Source organism: Moschus berezovskii, chromosome 4, assembly GCF_049115385.1.
Source record: "Moschus berezovskii isolate FMDL1 chromosome 4, NW_MosBer_1.0, whole genome shotgun sequence".
NCBI classification, from domain to species: domain Eukaryota; kingdom Metazoa; phylum Chordata; class Mammalia; order Artiodactyla; family Moschidae; genus Moschus; species Moschus berezovskii.
The window spans coordinates 123061388-123080654 of NC_142463.1; the positions used below are offsets into that span (position 1 = coordinate 123061388).

The 19267-nt window shown below is 48.0% G+C and overlaps 1 protein-coding gene across 2 annotated transcripts; it reads left to right on the forward strand.

Moving 5' to 3' along the window:
- Nucleotides 1–2233: 2233 nt before the first annotated feature.
- Nucleotides 2234–18948, forward strand: POGK (pogo transposable element derived with KRAB domain). 2 transcript variants are annotated; one of them, XM_055401656.2, is made up of 6 exons: nt 2234–2386; nt 3782–3915; nt 9683–9809; nt 10574–10672; nt 12242–13725; nt 17105–18948. In XM_055401656.2, exons 2-5 carry the CDS (start codon nt 3784–3786, stop codon nt 13711–13713), a joined length of 1830 nt encoding a protein of 609 aa, XP_055257631.1. In that variant the 5' UTR covers nt 2234–2386; nt 3782–3783; the 3' UTR covers nt 13714–13725; nt 17105–18948. The 2 variants fall into 2 exon arrangements, with proteins under 2 accessions (XP_055257631.1, XP_055257632.1); XM_055401657.2 differs by lacking the exon at nt 2234–2386 and adding an exon at nt 2814–3553.
- Nucleotides 18949–19267: the final 319 nt, after the last annotated feature.

Below are 19267 nucleotides of genomic sequence, written 5' to 3' on the forward strand. Positions count from 1 at the left end.
TTCCTCAGTGATATATTCAAAGAAATAGAGGAAACCAATAGAATGAGAAAAACTAGAGATCTCTTCAAGCAAATTAGAGATACCAAGGGAACATTTCATGCAAAGATGGGTACAATAAAGGACAGAAATGGTATGGACCTAACAGAAGCAGAAGAGATTAAGAATAGGTGGCAAGAATACACAGAATAACTATTTAAAAAATGTCTTAATGACTCAGATAACCACAATGGCGTGATCACTCACCTAGAGCCGACATCCTGGAGTGTGAAGTCAAGTGGGACTTAGGAAGCATTACTATGAACAAAGCTAGCGGAGGTGATGGAACTCCAACTGAGCCATTTCAAATCCTAAAAGATGATGCTGTGAAAGTACTGCACTCAATATGCCAGCAATTTGGAAAACTCAGCAGTGGCCACAGGACTGGAAAACATCAGTTTTCAATCCAACCCCAAAGAAGGGCAATGTTAAAGAATGTTTAAACTACCACACAATTACATCCATTTCACATGCTATCAAGGTAATGCTCAAATCCTTCAAGCTAGGGTTCAACAGTACATGAACTGAGAACTTCCAGATGTACAAACTGGTTTTAGAAAAGGCAGAGGAACCTGAGATCAAATTGCCAACATCCGTTGGATCATAGAAAAACCAAGGGAATTCCAGAAAAACATTTATTTATTCTTCGTTGACTATGCTAAAGCCTTTGAATGTGTGGATCACAACAATCTGTGGAAAATTCTTAAAAAGATGGGAATGGCAGACCACCTGACCTGCCTCCTGAGAAATCTGTATGCAGGTCAAGAAGTAACAGTTAGAACTGGACATGGAACAACGAACTGGTTCCAAATCAGGAAAGGAGTACATCAATGCTATATACTGTCACCCTGCTTATTTAACTTATATGCAGAATACATCATGCTAAATGCTGGGCTGGATGATGCTCAAGCTGGAATCAAGACTGCTGGGAGAAATAGCAATAACCTCAGATATGAAGATGACACCACTCTAATGGCAGAAAGCAAAGAAGAACTAAAGAGCCTCTTGATTAAGAGAAGACTGAAAAGTCTGGCCTAAAACTCAACATTCAGAAAACTAAGATAGTGGTATCTGGTCCCATCCCTTCATGGCAAATAGACGGTGTAAAAATGGAAAGTGACAGATTTTACTTCTTGGGCTCCAAAATTGCTGCAGACAGTGACTGCAGCCGTGAAATTAAGACGCTTGCTCCTCGGAAGAAAAGTTTTGACCAATCGAGACACCACACTGAAAAGCAGAGACATCACTTTGCTGACAAAGATTCGTATAGTAAGAGCTATGGTTTTTCCAGTAGTCACGTGAGAGTAGGACCATAAAGAAGGCTGAGCACCAAAGAATTTATGCTTTCAAACTGTGGTGTTGTAGGATCCGGTCGTTTGGAGAGCAGGGTGATAAAACCAGTCAATCCTAAAAATCAACTCTTAATAGTCAATTGGAAGTAATGATGCTGAACCTCCAATGCTTTGGCCACATGATGAGAATAGACCACGCCTTGGAAAGGACCCTAATGCTGGGAAAGATTGAAGGCAGAAGAGGAAGACAGAGGACGAGATGCTTGGATAGCATCAGCGATTCAACGGACGCGAGTTTGAGCATACTCTAGGAGCTGGTGAAGGCCAGGGAAGCCTGGCGCGCTGCAGTCCATTGGGCCCTACAGAGTAGGTCACTACTGAGCGACTGAACCATGAAGTTCTGACATACCTGCCAGAACGCGCATATGCAGGCTTCCCCCAAAATCCAACACCCCTCTCTCTCCCTCATGCCCTTGCTGGTCATTCTTCATAACACCTTCCTTGAAGCACGACCCGAGTACCCGGAGTACTCATCTAACTAAGCGCAAAGCAGTGGTTCATGCAAACAAGCGCGTGAACGCCTGCACCCAGGCTACGTTCACTTCAAATGTAAATACGGGCTCTTCCTGCCTCATCTATGTGGAGGTCACAGGCGGTGCACTGGACACTGCACCAGGGGAACAGAGAGGGCAGAGTGCAAGACTGTTCAGGCAGGCGAGGCACAGCCTGCCAGTGGGTCAGGAGCTCAGCCTCGAGCAGCGCAGGGCGCTCGCCAGCCGGAAGCCACGCCAGGAGGAGGGTCGGGAGCCGGCGCGGACGCCGTCCCCCGGCGCCGCCGAGGCCCGCTGACATCAGCCGCGCTCCTCCCCTCGCCTCCCAACACGCTCAGCTCCCGGCCGGACCCTCCCTCCGCCCACCACGTGTCCTCTCCCCTCCCTCCCGAGGGGCCGCGCGCACGGGAAGCCGGAGAGACGGGGAGGATGGCGCTGTGACAGCCGGGACGCAGCCCTCGCGTCTGCACCGCGGCCCCGGCCCGCGCCCTGGCGCTCGGCCCGGCGGTGAGTGCGCGCGGGCGGACGGGGCGGGGGCAGCGCGGCCCCTCCCTCGGGCCCCAGGCCGCTGCGCCGCGGCGGGGGCGCGGGCGCCGCCGCTGCAGCCGCCGCCGCCGCCGCCTTTGTTGCGGGCCGGCCGGGGGAGGCAGGCGGCGCCGGCCCGGGCCGCCCGGCAGGTGCGCTGGGGCCGGGAGCGGGCCAGGCGGGGAGGCGGGCCGGGCCGCGCGCGGGCAGGCAGGCGGCGGGAGCGCTCCCGTCGCGGGGCCGCGGGGAAAGGGAAATGGGACAAGATGGCTGGAGAAACCCGAGCGCGCCCCGGGGGCGCGGCAGCGGCGGCGGGCGGGGCGCCGAGCGGGTGGGCGGCGGCGGGGACCTCTTAAACCGCACCTTTGCTGCGGGGCGGCGCCCGCACCTCCCGGGAGCCGGCCGGGGAGGCCGTAGCCAAGTTCTGGCCGCAGCTCCAGGGATCTGAAGCCTGTTTCACACGCCCCAGACGTATCTCGCTGCATTTGCCCGTCTTTTTTGAAAATACCGAAGAAGCGGACTTTGAACTCCGGAAGGATCTTTTCTTTGGAAGCCTGGGAGGATGCGGCCCACAAGATGCACACTCACTCCACACCTAGGAATTGCCCGCGCCCCTAGAGGGCAGGAGCGCGGGCTTTGTACTGGCCTAGGAGCTGGGCGAAAGAGAATTTGCAGAAGAGAGAATTTGCGGTCCAGAGGCAACGAGTTTTACCGATGGGGGTGGGCCCCAGACCCTGGTGATTTCTGCCTCTTCTTGGGTATCCAAGCATTACTCTTCACTAAGGGTCCTGGGCTTGGAAAGTCACTTAAGGCAGAATGACTCTTATTTTCTGACCTGGCTTATGGACAAAACCTTTGACTCTGGAAAACGCAGGTCTTCTGGGCCAGCCAACCTCCTGACAGTGAACTGGCCCTCTAGGAACAACCCAGTTGAGCGAGTGCACTATCAGTTCAAGTGCCTTCATTGACAGGAAGCCAACACACCTGCTGATTCCATGTTTGGTGGCACTGGCTGTGAGAAAGTTCTGCCCTTTGATGCATTCTTAAAACTTCGTGGAATGTTTACCCACCAACCTTTTATGCCCTTGGGTCTCTACAGTACCAGTCTGGTCTCTCTTCCAGTTTTTTTAAATATTTGAAGACAGCCAGGTATGCTGACTGCCTGCAACCCTCTTCTTTTCATAACTAAATGTCACCTTCCAGCTTCCTGGTGCTTTCCTTGAAGCCCTTCCTGCCCAGACCTGGCTCTTCCCTTTCTCTTGTTCCCCTGAACTGTCCTGGGGCTAAAAAGGTTTGTGTAACCTGAGCTGCCCCCTTCACAGGCTTTGAAGAGTTCACACTAGCACCTGATTTTTCTGAACTGAATCTTGCTTGCAGAGATGGCATCCACAGCCTGCCCTCTCAATTTGACCCTGAAAGAAGAGGAAGAAGAAGAAGAGATTCAGAGCCGGGAACTGGAGGATGGCCCCACAGATATGCAAAAAGTCCGAATCTGCTCAGAGGGTGGATGGGTAAGTAAGAAGGTGTGGGGTTCTCACACAGCTGTGAGGGGCAGGCCTGGGAGCCAGGTTTGTAATAAGTCTCTTCCTCCGGCAGCCACAGGAAGTAAAAATAGCCTAGCTTAGCCCAGTCCTGTGTGTTTTGCACTCCTGAGAAAACAGTTCTGTGACTTTAAAAGGCACAGCGAAGAATGGAGAAGCTGGTTATGGGAACAGTCTCTTTAGCCACATAAAGCATTAAGTGTCACCATCAAGATTGAAGTCCAAGGGGCCACGACTGTGTCTCTCTCCTGTACCCATGGATTCCCTATATCCTGCTTAATGCCAGGCACCTTGTAGATATCAACTTGACCCATGTGTAAAAGAAAAATTATTCTGGCACTTGTTTAGATAGTAGGAATATACTCGGGAATATATTAATATTCAGAAGTACTGAGATAGGCTTCAAGACTGTCACAGCAGGAGAGAGAGGAGAACAGCAGAGAGCTCAGCAGCAAAGACAAGCGGGGGTTTATAGCCAGGGAACCCGGCACAGGGCTCGGGGTGGAGGACAACCAAGTGGAGCCATCAACAATGGGGGATTCTTGCTAAAACTGGGCCGTGCAGGGTGGACCGTAGCAGCTGTGTATGTGTCCAGGGTAGAGGCCTAGTGGAGAAGAGGGCTCAGAGGCTGACCAAGTTTGGGGTGAGGAAAAAATCGTTGTCACCTACTGCGGATTGAAGGGAACCACTGAAACCATTTAAGTCTTGCGGCACTGAGCTGATACGAGGAGAGCTCTATGGGATGAGGCCAGTTGGTTCTGTGTGAACACCTCTTACAGTAGTTGACACAGGCGAGAACTGCGTTTCCAGCTGGCTCTGGGTGGAGGGATTGGGATGGTAGGCAGCCGTGAATAGTGAGCATATCCAAACATTGTAGTGTGATAGAATTAAAATTTAAAGTATAAATGCAACAGATATTTATAGTAACAGTTGTATACATTATTTACAGTACTTACTGGACTTCATGATAACTCAGCATGCATGGTAAACATGTTAAATAAGCACCAAATGACATTCCTTTTCTCTGCTTAGTTTTCCACTGTGTATGAATGTCATCGGTATACATAATATGCTTTGTTTCCAATGAGAGGTCTGTATCCATAGAATCATGGTCTTTGCAAACTGTCTCGTCCTACACCCCTCCCACTGCATGATGTGCGGCAGGGTTATCTGCTTTGCCCCTGGGATACACATGTATGCTGACTTCTGTTCTTAAAAACACATCTTGAGCTGGAACGTTAAAAGTAGTGCATTTTGTTGTACGTATGTTGTACTCAATTAGGGGAAAAAAAAATACAACTCCAGGCTGTGGCTTTTCCAGTCTAGCTGTTGAAGACTGCTTCTGTCTCTTCAGACCGTGCTGCTGTCCTCCTCAGTCCTAATCCCTGCAGCTGGGGAGATTTTAGAGAGCAGGAGTCATCCCATCTAGCCTTGAGCAAGAACTCAATGCTTTGAGGCTATACTGGCCAACGGAGGACATTCAGACAGAATGGAGAAGCATGCAAAACAGGTGCAGTAGAAGCAAACATTAGAGTCTGTTGGGACAACACAGAGAGGAGCAAGGTGAAGCCCATGCTTGGCTGGGAAAGAAAGTAACCAGCGGAGCTGGAGGAGGAGGACTGGCATGCGTGGCATCCAAGCAATCTGCCATCCATCTGCAGTTACTCAGCACAGTGCTGGGTGTTATTAAGACAAAATCCTTAGTCTTGTGGAATTATTAATACTTGTTTTATGAGGAAGACAGGAACGTAAATCTGATTAATTGCACAGTATTTGGAATTCTGTGGTGGATGTCAGGTCTGGACAGTCTCTTCTACAGGCCGGAGAACTCCTGGAAAAAGCAGGCAAGGACCTGGTCTTGAGTAGTAGGTAGTTTTGCCCCCTCCCAGGTACATCTGGGTGGATACATTTCTGGTGATGTGACTTGTGGTGGAACTTGGGAAGTGGGAGAGCCTACTGGCGTCTCCTGGGTAGAGGCCCAGGATGCTGCCATACATCTGTGATGCCCAGGACAGCCCCTGCAACAGAGAATGATCTGGCCAGAAGTGTCAGCAGTGCTGAGTGAAAAAAGTCCTGCTCCAGGGCATTAAACTAGAAGAAAACAACCAAATCTGTCTCTTACATATGTGTTTTGGCTGTAGGTTGTGTTAGGGTGATCAATAAAAGCTTTCAACCTTAAGAACCATGCTATAAGGGTAATATTGCATGGGAGAATTGGAGTAGAAATACAATTTCAGGTAGAGAAAAGGGAAGATGTACTTTGAACCAAGTCTTAGTTGGAGGTGGAACCAGCCAAGGGAAGGGAAGAACTTGCTATGTAGGAAGCCAGGAGCACAGGCACTGGAGAACAAAGTTTATGTGCAGAGTCAGCAGCAGCTCTTGCAGCTGGAGCCTGCAGTGCCTGTCAGGGAGTGGAGGAGACGGTGGAGAGAAGCAGGGCGGGCTCCAGGCTCAAGCCAGCCACTCGGGGGTGTATGCTGCGCCCTGGAGTCTGAGCTCTCTCCTTAGAAGCTCTGAGGAAGAAGTTCTCGGTTCATCTTTCCCTTGGACTGCAAGGAGATCCAACCAGTCCATTCTAAAGGAGATCAGTCCTGGGTGTTCATTGGAAGGACTGATGCTAAAGCTGAAACTCCAATACATTGGCCACTTCATGCAAAGAGTTGACTCACTGGAAAAGACTCTGATGCTGGGAGGGATTGGGGGCAGGAGGAGAAGGGGATGACAGAGGATGAGATGGCTGGATGGCATCACCGACTCGATGGACATGAGTTTGAGTGAAGTCCGGGAGTTGGTGTTGGACAGGGAGGCCTGGCGTGCTGTGATTCATGGGGTTGCAAAGAGTCGGACACAACTGAGCGCCTGAACTGAAGGGACCCTGGAGTTTGCTATTGCCACGAGGCAGGGGCCTAAGTGACCTGCTGAGAAAGTGTGGGCATGGGAGTCAGACTTGCTAACTCTGTGACCTCGAGCAAGATACTTATCAGCCATTCACTCACCCATAAAACTGGGGTAGTGATCCCCGTATCCTTGTATTATCTAAAGGATTCAATAAGAGTGCAAGAAGGAGTGCCCTACACAGTGCCTGGCATACAGCAGGCACTCTATCAGTGCACTGGTCCCAGGCCTCTGCCCTAAGAGCCCCACTGTCTTTGCTGAGTGGTTATACAGCTTCGTCAGCATGCCTGGGCAGCATGTGAGTACTCTAGGATGGTTAGATAAGCATTGGAATGCCAGCTCTTGGGGCCGAACGAGGCAGCGCACACAAGCAGAAGGAAGAACACCTATCTATCTGATGAGTCCTTGACCTTCTGGGAAGGGAGGAGGGCAGGGATTGAGGGCTCCTACCCGGGAGGCCAAGCAGGGGTGGATGTCTAGGGGTTGGACGCCGGCTGCCTGATTTCTGAGTTTGGCCCAGGACTGGCTCTGTTTACCTTCTGCTGTGCTTGGCCAGATAAAAGGCCTCTGTAGAGAGCAGGGAGGCCTGCACAGCAGGGCCTGGCTGAAGGCTTGCTCAGTTCTCACAGAAGGTTGCTGTGAGCAGAATTGCTAAGCCACACTACATCTGTGCCTCTGAAGCATCATGTGGGCTTGTCTGAGGATCCTCCATGGCTCAGTCATAAATGGGAGGAGATGAATCCAACCCCGGCCTCCAGGTGCCTTCTCACCACTCCAGGGCTGCTGTATTTTTACCCGACTGGGTATGTGTTACCTTCTATGAGTGTTGATAGGGGTCACCCTTCTGAAATGACAGGCACAGCCAGTCCTGTGTCCTGTTTTATCAGCAAAGGGAAAGAGACTATAAATAGATATAGCCTAGATCTGAAATTTCCTAGGGAGAGAAAAGGCCAAAGGGAGAGTTGTTCAAAAGCCTGGGAAGTGGAAATGGGGTGGGATGGAAAATTCCTAGCCGCCTGGCTTTCCAGATTGATGAAATCTGAGCAGAGCCCAGACACCCATCCATTATACCTCCTGGTATTTTACACTAGGCACTTTTGTCCTTTCTTATTCCAAAGAGTAGGCTTAGTTTTGTGACAGATAAATTTTAATGATTATTTGAAACTATTTCAGGTAGAACAAGAGAAGCGAAGTCCAGAGAGTATATACCTAAATCTTTGACTCAAAAACACCATTTCAAGGGCTTACTTTCTACAGGAAGTGTCCTAGGCTTAGGGGAACAAAATTAAGCCCAGGTTCTGCCCTCAGTAAGCTGGTACTCTAGTGAAAGAAGCAGACAGGTAAACCAAGAGGATGCTGCAGTGGGATAAGTGCCACAGAACCTTGAGCCCAGGGCATTACAAGGTACACAGCCCAGCTTGAGGCCAGCTTGCCCAGGGAACAGGATATCTGGGCTGAATCTTGGAAGGTGGGTGGGTGTCAGTCAGCCAGGCCAAGAATGGGGAAGACTTCTGAAGCAGCATGTATGGAGACCTCCTGGTCTTTGGAGGGGTGGGAATGGTTTGTTCAAGGAACTGCAGGAGCGAAGTTCCACTGAGCATGTGGGGTAGAAGTGAGAGCATGCAAGCTGGGTACCAGGGAGGCCATTCTGCCCTCTGTAAGGACCGGAGCCTTAAAGTCAGACATCCTAGGTCCCAGCCTCAACCCTACTGTTTATTGGCTGTGTGATTTTAGACCAGAAACAGGGCTGCTCTGAGCCAGTTTCCTCCTGGATTAAATGGGGTTGTGGGAGAAATAAATGAAGCAGTTACAGGGCCTTTTGCAGGAAGTTCTCCCTATGTGGAAGGGGCTGTGAGGGTGGGGAGGGATGGGGTGGGCTTTGTGAACAAGGTGGGAAGGCCAGGAGGTCTAAATGACTGATGGCCAGACACCTGAAGAAGCTGCAGGCCATGCAGACACTGAACTTTTCTAAGCTGATGGAAAACAACATCATGATCCCCCCAGGCCGTAGGCTGCACCAGGGGAAATAGCTCTGAACGCAGCAGCGCAGGGATGCTTTACCACTGAATATGATGAGCTTTGGAATAGGATTTTTAATGACTGCAAGATGATGCATAGTAAAAAGGAAAGAGTTGTACAAGAGGAGGTTGGTCTGGGTGGCTTGGCTGCATTCGACCACGTGGGCAACCCCTCCCACTGGCCCACAGTGTCGGGGAGGTATGGGAGAGTGGAGTGGAGCTCTGTCTTTAGGGCTTTCTGCTGTGGGTCTAGGCATCAAAGCAAGCCAGTTTGCTCTAGTATCTCATTACATAAATTGAAGCTCTAATTAGCCCTTCTCTCCTCCTGCTCATCGTCTTATGGGTTGGAAAAGGCCAGATGAGGTCCCTTCTCTCACCGGCTCCTCCCGGGGCAGCTTTGGGTTCTGAGTCATACACTGGGGCTAGTGCCCAGGCAGCCCCCAGCACCCCCGTGGTCTGAGGGTCTGTGGCTGAGGGAGACAGCAGGGCTGTGTGGCAAGGGAACTGTCTCAGTGATCTGCGGTCGCCCTGGCTCTGGGTGGGGGCTGAGCTGTGACCAGCTCTCCCTGCTTCGTGTGAGGACCCAGTCCCTCGACCATGGTGGGGAGTTTTCATTTCAAGATTCTGCTCTCCGTATCTGTGCATGGGAGTGTGGCGAGCACTCAGCAGAGCAGAGGACCTTGTTGACATCCAGATTTTGCTTCTTGGAGCCGTGTGAGGACTGATGTGTCTCCGGGCCCAGGCCCACCCTTGTGAATAATGGTATGTGATCTGTGTTTGCATGTGCCGACTAGTCATTGAGAAAAGCCTGTTCACTGTTGCAGGTGCCGGCCCTGTTCGATGAGGTGGCCATATATTTTTCCGATGAGGAGTGGGAAGTTTTGACGGAGCAACAAAAGGCCCTCTACCGGGAGGTCATGAGGATGAATTATGAAACTGTCCTGTCTCTGGGTAAAACTTTGTTTTCCTTTGTCTCTTAGAAGCTCTGAGCCCAGAGAGTTGTTTCCATGTCTCTGTTCTCAGGTGTATCTAACATACCTCTCTCCTGAACCTGGACTCTGTCCCCTCAATGCCTGTGCCCATTTAATTTCCTGTTTTTGACTTAGGCAGGATATAAATATTGTGTCCTCCTACTCAGCAGCTCATGCCAGCTCTCAGAACCATCCTCATTCAACCCAGGCATACTCATCAAAAATGGAAAAAATAAGACATAATCTAAGAAATGTCACTGTGAATCTGGGCCTGTACTTTATACCTTCCTAGAAGAGAAAGCAGGCCTCGCTGTTATCCTGTCAGCCTCAGAAGCTTGGGGACATATCCCCAAAGAATCCTTGTTGCTTCCCTCCCAGCACTGATATTAGAATCTAACCATTTGGAGGGATTTCCCCACTTGGCTCATGCAGGTACTGGAATGCTCATTAGATCAGTGGCTGCATACCCACTTCCCTGCTAAATGCAGTTCCTTTTTGTCGTTGCTAGTACGGGTCCTCATTAGCAGAGATCCATAAATGCCCTTGGACAGACCTATTTCCCATCATATTTTTTCTTTAAGTATCCCTGAATCCTTCTCTACTGCCTTTCATAAATCTCCGTACTGAGAAGACTGTAGTGGGGTTAGAGTGGAGGGGGGGTTTGCTTAAGTATTACAAAGTACTTATTTTGGCAATTCTCCAAGACTAACACAGCTGTTAACCTGTTTTATTTCCTGTAAACAGAATTCCCATTTCCTAAGCCTGACATGATCACTCGGTTGGAAAGGGAAGAGGAGTCTCAGAATTCTGACGAATGGCAGCTCCAAGGAGGAACCTTTGCAGGTACTATGATTAACCCAATCCAGAAGGCATCCAGTGGGAGAATTATGAAGATGGAATTTAAGTTTACATGAAGATACATTCTGTGGGGTATTTAAGAGTAAGGCAAGGTTCTGATGCAGAAAGACTATGGGCTTTGCAGTTTCAAAATCTCCTTGTTTCCCATGCTGTGTGACCTTAGGCAACTTCATCCACCTCTCTGATTGTCATGTCTTCATCTGTCAACTACGGGTTATAAATCTCAACATGCAACCTCATATGCAGGTGAATGAAATTGAAATTTGTATGGCTTTGGTCCAGTGCACATCTTGAATGCCTTGGTAGCATACCACACACTTCTGAAAACTAAGGAAAACAGCGTGACAAAGCATGCATCCAGGGTGATTTATTTGACTTTCTGTCTACTTCATCTTGGATAGAAAAAGCAGTAGCAGCTACAGTACACGTTTGAGCAAATACACCTAAAGAAGCACACAGTGTTGTACCGAGAAACAGCTAGAGAGCAGGAGTTGGATAAATATAGCTTCCCAACAGCCAGAGTGATTTTATTTGCCTTCTCTCTATAAGTAATAGTTTAAAATGCTTTATTTCATTTATTCTAAAAGATGTATTTCTCTCATCACTTTAACATCTCTGCAATTGAGAATGCTTCTTAAAACTGGTGGGTCTTCCCTGGTGGCTCAGACAGTTAAGAATCTGAATGTAATACCAAAGACCCAGGTTCAATCCCTGGATCGGGAAGATCTCTGGGAAAAGGGAATGGCAACCCACTCCAGTATTCTTGCCTAGTTAATTCCATGGACAGAGGAACCTGGGCTACAGTCCATGGCATCGCAAAGAGTTGGACACAACTGAGTGACTAACACTTAAAACTGATGGCATGTTACAGTTTCACTAGTGGCTTTTTTTTTTCTTTCCCTTAATGGCATATAATGGTGCATGTTGCAATTGATGGGTTCTTTGTTTTGGTGAGCTATGGTAATATTCCTGAGTATACTCAGTTTCTGTGACCGCTCTCTAAATAGAAACATACAATGACACCCAGTTCTGACATGGGTTTGCAAAAACCATACTAATGCCTTATAAGCTTAGCTTTGCTAAGTGTGGTATTGCTATAGATTTTCTTGGTTTAAGGGGTATGATTCAGTTCATGATGATACAAATTCTGTAATACTATGTGTAGAATGGGTTGTATTTGGCCTCTCACCCAGGTAAAGATTATTTTGACCCAGGCGTGGCCCTCACAGTACATTACTCAAGCTTGGTGCCTGTGTTCAGTTTCCAGCCCTTGTCACTTCCTGGCTTTGCCACCTTGATGCATTAATTTTCTACACTCCTCTGCAAAGACAGAGTAAAGAAACAGTTATTGTGAGAATTAGACGTGGTAATCTATGGGAACTGGCACAGGGGTGAGGACTTTGGAAGTATCTGTTATTAAAGTGACTGCTTTAATAACAGATAAACTTCAGATTCAGGCAGTCTCGGTATTTTGACCAAAAACAAATCAAGGAATGACCCCAAAATCATTTTACTCATGGTCACTATCTTCACGCCTCCCTGTATGTCTTCCAGAAAAGGAAGAATCCGACATGAAGCCCCCAGATTGGGCGGGCCCGATGAACGCAGCCTCGCAGTTTCCCCAGCCTCAGCACCTGGATGGCTTTGCCCTCCGTCTGCCTCGCGACATCACAGAGCTGCCCGAGTGGGGCGAGGGGTACCCCTTCTACATGGCCATGGGCTTCCCCGGGTACGACCTCTCGGCCGACGACCTGGCCGGGAAGTTTCAGTTCAGCCGGGGCATGCGCCGCAGTTACGACGCAGGGTTCAAGTTAATGGTGGTGGAGTACGCCGAGAGCACCAACAACTGCCAGGCGGCCAAGCAGTTTGGGGTGCTGGAGAAGAACGTCCGCGACTGGCGCAAAGTGAAGCCGCAACTGCAGAACGCCCACGCCATGCGGCGTGCCTTCCGCGGCCCCAAGAACGGGCGCTTCGCCCTGGTGGACCAGCGCGTGGCCGAGTACGTGCGGTACATGCAGGCCAAAGGGGACCCCATCACCAGGGAGGCCATGCAGCTGAAAGCTCTGGAGATCGCCCAGGAGATGAACATTCCAGAGAAAGGGTTCAAGGCTAGCTTGGGTTGGTGTCGAAGAATGATGCGGAGGTATGACTTGTCTCTGCGGCATAAGGTGCCCGTGCCCCAGCAGCTGCCCGAAGACCTGACCGAGAAGCTTGTCACCTACCAGCGGAGCGTCCTGGCTCTGCGCAGGGCACATGACTACCAGGTGGCTCAGATGGGAAATGCAGACGAGACGCCCATTTGCTTAGAGGTGCCCTCGAGGGTGACTGTGGACAACCAGGGGGAAAAGCCTGTCTTGGTCAAGACGCCAGGGAGGGAGAAACTGAAAATCACAGCCATGCTTGGTGTCTTGGCTGATGGGCGGAAGTTACCTCCATATATCATTCTGAGGGGCACGTACATCCCCCCTGGGAAGTTCCCGAGTGGCATGGAAATCCGCTGCCACCGGTATGGATGGATGACGGAGGACCTGATGCAGGACTGGCTCGAGGTGGTGTGGAGGCGGAGGACGGGCGCGGTGCCCAAGCAGCGAGGGCTGCTGATCCTGAACGGCTTCCGGGGCCACGCCACCGACTCAGTGAAGAGCTCCATGGAGAGCATGAACACCGACATGGTCATCATCCCAGGGGGCCTGACCTCGCAGCTGCAGGTGTTGGATGTGGTGGTCTACAAACCGCTGAATGACAGTGTCCGGGCCCAGTATTCCAACTGGCTCCTGGCGGGGAACCTGGCGCTGAGCCCCACCGGGAACGCCAAGAAGCCACCGCTGGGCCTTTTTCTGGAGTGGGTCATGGTGGCGTGGAATAGCATCTCGAGCGAGTCCATCGTCCAAGGGTTCAAGAAGTGCCACATCTCCAGCAACCTGGAGGATGAGGATGACGTGCTGTGGGAAATCGAGAGCGAGCTGCCAGGCGGAGGGGAGCTGCCCAAGGAGTGTGACAGTGAGAGCCTGACGGAGAGCCACTGAGGGAGAGCCGCGGTAAGCAGGCAGGAGGGGCCGCTGGGCGCCATCCCCGCGGGGCGTGTTGGGTTTCACAAACACCCTTTTGTCTCATGCCATTGTTTCTGAGAACTCTTCGAACCCACAGTGCAATGCTGCAGGTAGCAGGCCATCAGCATTTTCTCCTTCATATGAAACTTTGGTTGCCTGGCTTATTTCACAGGCATTTTGTATAATGCATGAAGTGAACAATGAGTGCGCTGCCTGAACATTTAATCTGAGTGCCATAATGCTGAAATTATTTAATCCTGAAGGAGCATAGTTTGACATGACTCCGTTAACAAAAAGTTGTCTGCAAAACCAAAATTTTTCTTCCCCATATAAATCCTGCTGAATATATAGGGCCAATGTGTGTACCTGATTCACTTGAAGCAACTGTGCTCACCTTGGCTAGCCTGTAGGGCTGGGATGTAAGGACGTATGCACCTTCGAACTGTGTCTCCTGGGTCTCAAGTTTCCGTCCTGGGGTAGTCTGCAGTAGCCCAATGGGGAATGAATGAAATAGCTTGTTTGATTTTCCCTGGGACATGAAAAATCTGTTTTAAAGCATCATCTTATCCTCATGATGACATTCACATGGAATAAACAATTACAATAATTTCACAGACACGTGAAGGGTGATATTTTTAAACTGAAATTCTGTACCAAAAACAAACCAGAATGCTTATCTAGGACTCCAGTAAGTGAAGTCTGAGGACAATAAGGCCCGGAATTTTCAGAGTAAAGTATAGCAGGGCCACAGCTTTAATAAGAAGCTGGGAGTGGAGGGCTACCAAACAACATGAGTAAATGATTCTCCCCGCACACCCGAGAGAGGCAAGTGACCACTTACAGTGGGCAGCATACAGAGAACAGACACATTTCATTCTACTTCTTTGTTATTTCCCTAGTTTGTTCATTTGTTCCTCCAGACAAGTGTTTAATATGAAAAGAGCACTCCTTTTACAAAGGACCTAAATGTATTTGGATATTTTTTTCTCTCCTGTAAGGCATAATTAGATATTTCCATCCTACTTGCTTCTTTCTCTAAATGAAATGCTAAGAGAAATCTCCTGTCAGACACCCCCACTTCATGCTGTGTAAGTTGAAGAGTGATATAAGTCTCCTTCCCTGCCCCCAAATCAAGTGAAAGTGAAAGTCACTCATGTCCAACTTTTTGCAATGACCCCATGGAATTGTCCAGGCGAGAATACTGGAGTGGATAGCCTTTCCCTTCTCCGAAGGATCTTTCCAACCCAAGGACTGAACCCAGGTCTCCTGCATTGCAGGCGGATTCTTTACCAGCTGAGCCACAAGGGAAGCCCAAATCAAATTGTACTCCTAACATTGATCCGCAGTGTTATTCTGAGATCCCCAGAATTACAGAGCAAATTAGAAGTTCTTACGGTCAAAATCACTAAAATTGCTTTTTCCCCTCATGCCCTCTAATCTTTCTCTCCAGGAACTCAGCCTGCTAACCATTATCCTGCATCCACTGAATATTGAACTCTGAGTTATAGTCAGTTTTTACCGTTATTTACCTTCCTCCCTCACCCCTTGTTGTTGTTGTCACCAAGCTGTGTCTGACTCTGTGGCCCCATGGACTGCAGCACTCCAGGCTCCTCTGTCCTCCACTGGCTCCCAGAGTTTGCTCTAACTCATGTCCGCTGAGTCGCTAATGCTATCTGACCACCTAATCCTCTGCTGCCCTCTTCTTTTGCTTTCAGTCTTTCCCAGTCTTTTCCAATGAATCTGTTCTTTGCCTCAGGTGGCCAAAGTATTGGAGCTTCAGCTTCAGCAACAGTCCTTCCAATGAATCTTCATCGTTGATCTCCTTTAGGATTGACTGGTTTGATCTCCTTACAGTCCAAGGGACTCTCAAGAGTCTTCTCCAGCAACACAGTTTGAAAGCATCAATTCTTCGCCACTCAGCTACCTTCGAATTGTGGTGCTGGAGAAGACTCTTGAGAGTCCCTTGGACCGCAGCTTCCTGGGTGGTGCAGTGGTAAAGAATTTGCCTGCCAATGCAGGAGACGCAAGAGATGTGGATTCGATCCCTGGGTCAGGAAGATGGCAGGAGGAGGAGGAAAATGGCAACCCACTCCAGTATTCTTGCCTGGAAAATTCCATGGACAGAGGAGCCTGATGGGCTGCAGTCCATGGGATCACAAAAAGTCGGGACACAACTGAGCACAGTCATCATCTCACATCCATACATGATTACTGGAAAAATCACAGTTTTGATTATACAGAGCTTTGTCGGCAAAGTGATGTCTCTGCTTTTCAATATGCTAAGTTTGTCACAGCTTTCCTTCCAAGGAACAAGCATCTTTTAATTTCATGGCTGCAGTTACTGTCTGCAGTGATCTTGGAGCCCAAGAAAATTGGTCACTGTTTCTACTTTTTCCCTTTCTATCTGTCATGAAATGATGAGACCAAATGCCATGATCCTCGTTCTTTTTAATGTTGAGTTTCAAGCCAGCTTTTTCACTCTCCTCTTTCACTGTCATCAAGAGTCTCTTTAGTTCCTCTGCACTTTACGCTATTAGGGTGGTATTATCTGCATATATGAGATTGTTGATATTTCTCCTGGCAACCTTGATTCCAATTTGTGATTTATCCAGCCTGGCATTTCACATGATGCATTCTGCATATAAGTATACAGCCTTGATGTACTCCTTTCCCAATTTGAAACCCGTCAGGTATCCCATGACCAGTTCTAACTGTTGCTTCTTGACTTGCATGCAGGTTTCTCAGGAGACAGGTAAGGTAGTCTGGTATTCCCATCTCTCTTTAAGAATTTTCCAAAGTTTGTTGTGATCTACACAGTCAAAAACTTTAGCGTAGTCAATGAAGCAGATGTTTTCCTGGAACTCCCTTGCTTCCTCCATGATCCATCAGATGTTAGCAATTTGATCTCTGGTTCCTCTGCCTCTTCGAAACCCAGCTTGGAAATCTGAAAGTTCTTGTTTCATGTACTGCTGAAGCCTAGCTTGAAGGATTTTAAGCAGATGACATTTTTGTGTATTTTTAATTTTCTAAGGTATATGCTTCCCATAGGATTGGATCAAAAACTGTCAAAAGGAAGAAAACAAGGCTGGGGCACAGCTGTGGACAAAGTCTGTGCATTTACATCCGATCAGAACCATGAGTTTTGGCTCACCTTGACAGCCAGTCTCTGCACAGTTACCCTGGGTTTGAGCGGAGGAAGTTATAGAAGTAGACAGGATTATCAGTGAACAAGACATTTGAGAGGAGACATATGGGCATAAAATGGCCTCATCTGTTTGGAAATGTGACTAATGGAATAATTATGTTCATGAAGTCATACAGTGTCTAAAATCCAAAGGTTAATTCGTACTTATGTTCTGTTTTCTAGCAAATAGAACTGCGTTTGGAACATTTGGGGAGGAAAATCTTCAAGAAGATTCCTCGCAGCCTGAATGCACAGGGAGAAGCAGGAAAAGGCCGTGGGGCTTGAAATAACCCACGTCTGGACAGCAGCCTGAGCATCCAACCCTGGAAAAGAGCCTAACCCCATCCCACACCATGAGGAGTCCAAAAAGTTGAGGACCCTTCATTTCATCAGAGACGTGATTAGAAAAGGAACTGCTTCTGCCTCAATTCTTGTTTTAGAAATTACATTTATAGAACCTGTAAATAGGTGTGAACAAGCGTATTTTCTAGAGAAGAGACCATTTGTTCAACACCAACAAGAAACTTATCATATGGGCCCAACTCCACTGGTATTCTTTCTTTGGAGAAAACCTCAAGTTAATGTTTTTTCTTCTGCCTCTAAAAATGCTTCCATCAGTAGAACCTGTCCCCACACAGGTCAAGACTGCAGAGAAGGCTTTGTAGAAATGGTCATTTATGTATATGTGCTACTTACACATTTCCTTTTTTGGAAAAATGAGATGCTAATAATGACAAAATTCATACATACTGGCCTAGTGCCAGCAGATGGCTTTTCTACAGACAAACTAGGTTAGTATGGAAGATACAGGTTAAAATAAACTATGCTATTTATCTTCCCAGTCTGGTTGGCAGCTAGACTTTTCTAGGGTCTCATTTAATGGCCCTATTTTTCATTATTATTATATTTAATGATAGGGTACCATTTAGTACACAAGCTCTTCTGTTTCTCAGGCTGCCTGCAGAAGTCACCATAAATTATCCGCTGTCTACATGGTACAAAGCTCAATGACTCACCTGATAACTGTTGGGTTAATTCCTTTAATATTTTTATCACAAGGCTGGTAAGAGGGCTTGGGCCTTTAGCCACAGCTGTTTCAGGACTTCTAAACTTCTATCCCACAGAAATAGGTGGGAGACCTTTGAAATTTTACACTATACTAATTTGCATTCCCATGTAAGTTGAGTGTTATGAAAACATTCCATCAAAGCTACCCGTGCTACAAAAAAATATGCCAGAACCTCAAAGACAAAGCCATTGCTAGAAATGTCATTCCAATGTCAGATCTGGATAACAGGCTACCACAACCACTTTCCCTTCCTATAGACCCAGCTCATTGGTATATTATAATATTCTTGGCATCCTGAAACACCTATTTCTACTCAGGTACTCATTCCTGTTAGTGACCCACTTTCCTCATTTTTTAAAACCAGTTTTCCTCCAAGAGGGGAACTTCTGGTGTCTGATTACTTTTCAAAGTCTGAATTGTTTCCTCATTTGCTTTTACCTGCACTGTATTCTTTATCATCTCAAATGGCATCTAAATCCAGCTACTTTTCATTCCAGAAGTTTTCATTCCCTCCAATTCCACTTAATTTATCCTCCACTATCCTGGTTCCTGGCCCTTTCCTCTTTATGTCCTGTTTTACTTGTTTTGAGAGCTTAAAGGATTAAGACCTAGTTTTTGGTTCCTGCACTGGAGCCATAATTGTCTTGCAAAGAAGAGTAGAAAATGGGTTCAACTCCTGTTTCATTCCACCAACACCTCCTTGAGTCTCATCATCAGCTGACAGATGATGCCTTACAGGTTGCATAGCACTGGAACTTCCTAGAGTAATGGCTCTACTGTCAGGGTTTTCTGGGCTCACTCTTCCACTGACTGACGATCTATGCCTAACAGAGCCCCAGTACAACTATTTTGCAGAATGGCTATTACCCTAGAGATACTATAGCACATATTGAGACATAGTTGTACTCCCCAGTAGATAGGAACTGACTCTAACAATAAACTTTGATAATAAAGACAATAGGCTCTGGTGGTTTATTATCTGCTAGCATTTTAAAAAGTCATATTTCAAACTCTCATTTACACTTTATTTTCCACACAGTTTGGTACCAATATATTATACCCTTGAATAAAAAAGTCTGTTCATGGGATGACAATGTAATTACTGTCGGTGTCTTTAAAGGTAAATACGTGTGGTTTCCAACTGGCTTTTAAAGGTGGGGGAAAGGGCCCTAGCAAAAACAGCTTTTTCCCTCAGTCATGTTTGGTGACTGTTCTCAGGAATGGTATGTTACCAATCAGTGAAGGAAATCGCTAAAGGGATATTAAATTTAAAAGAA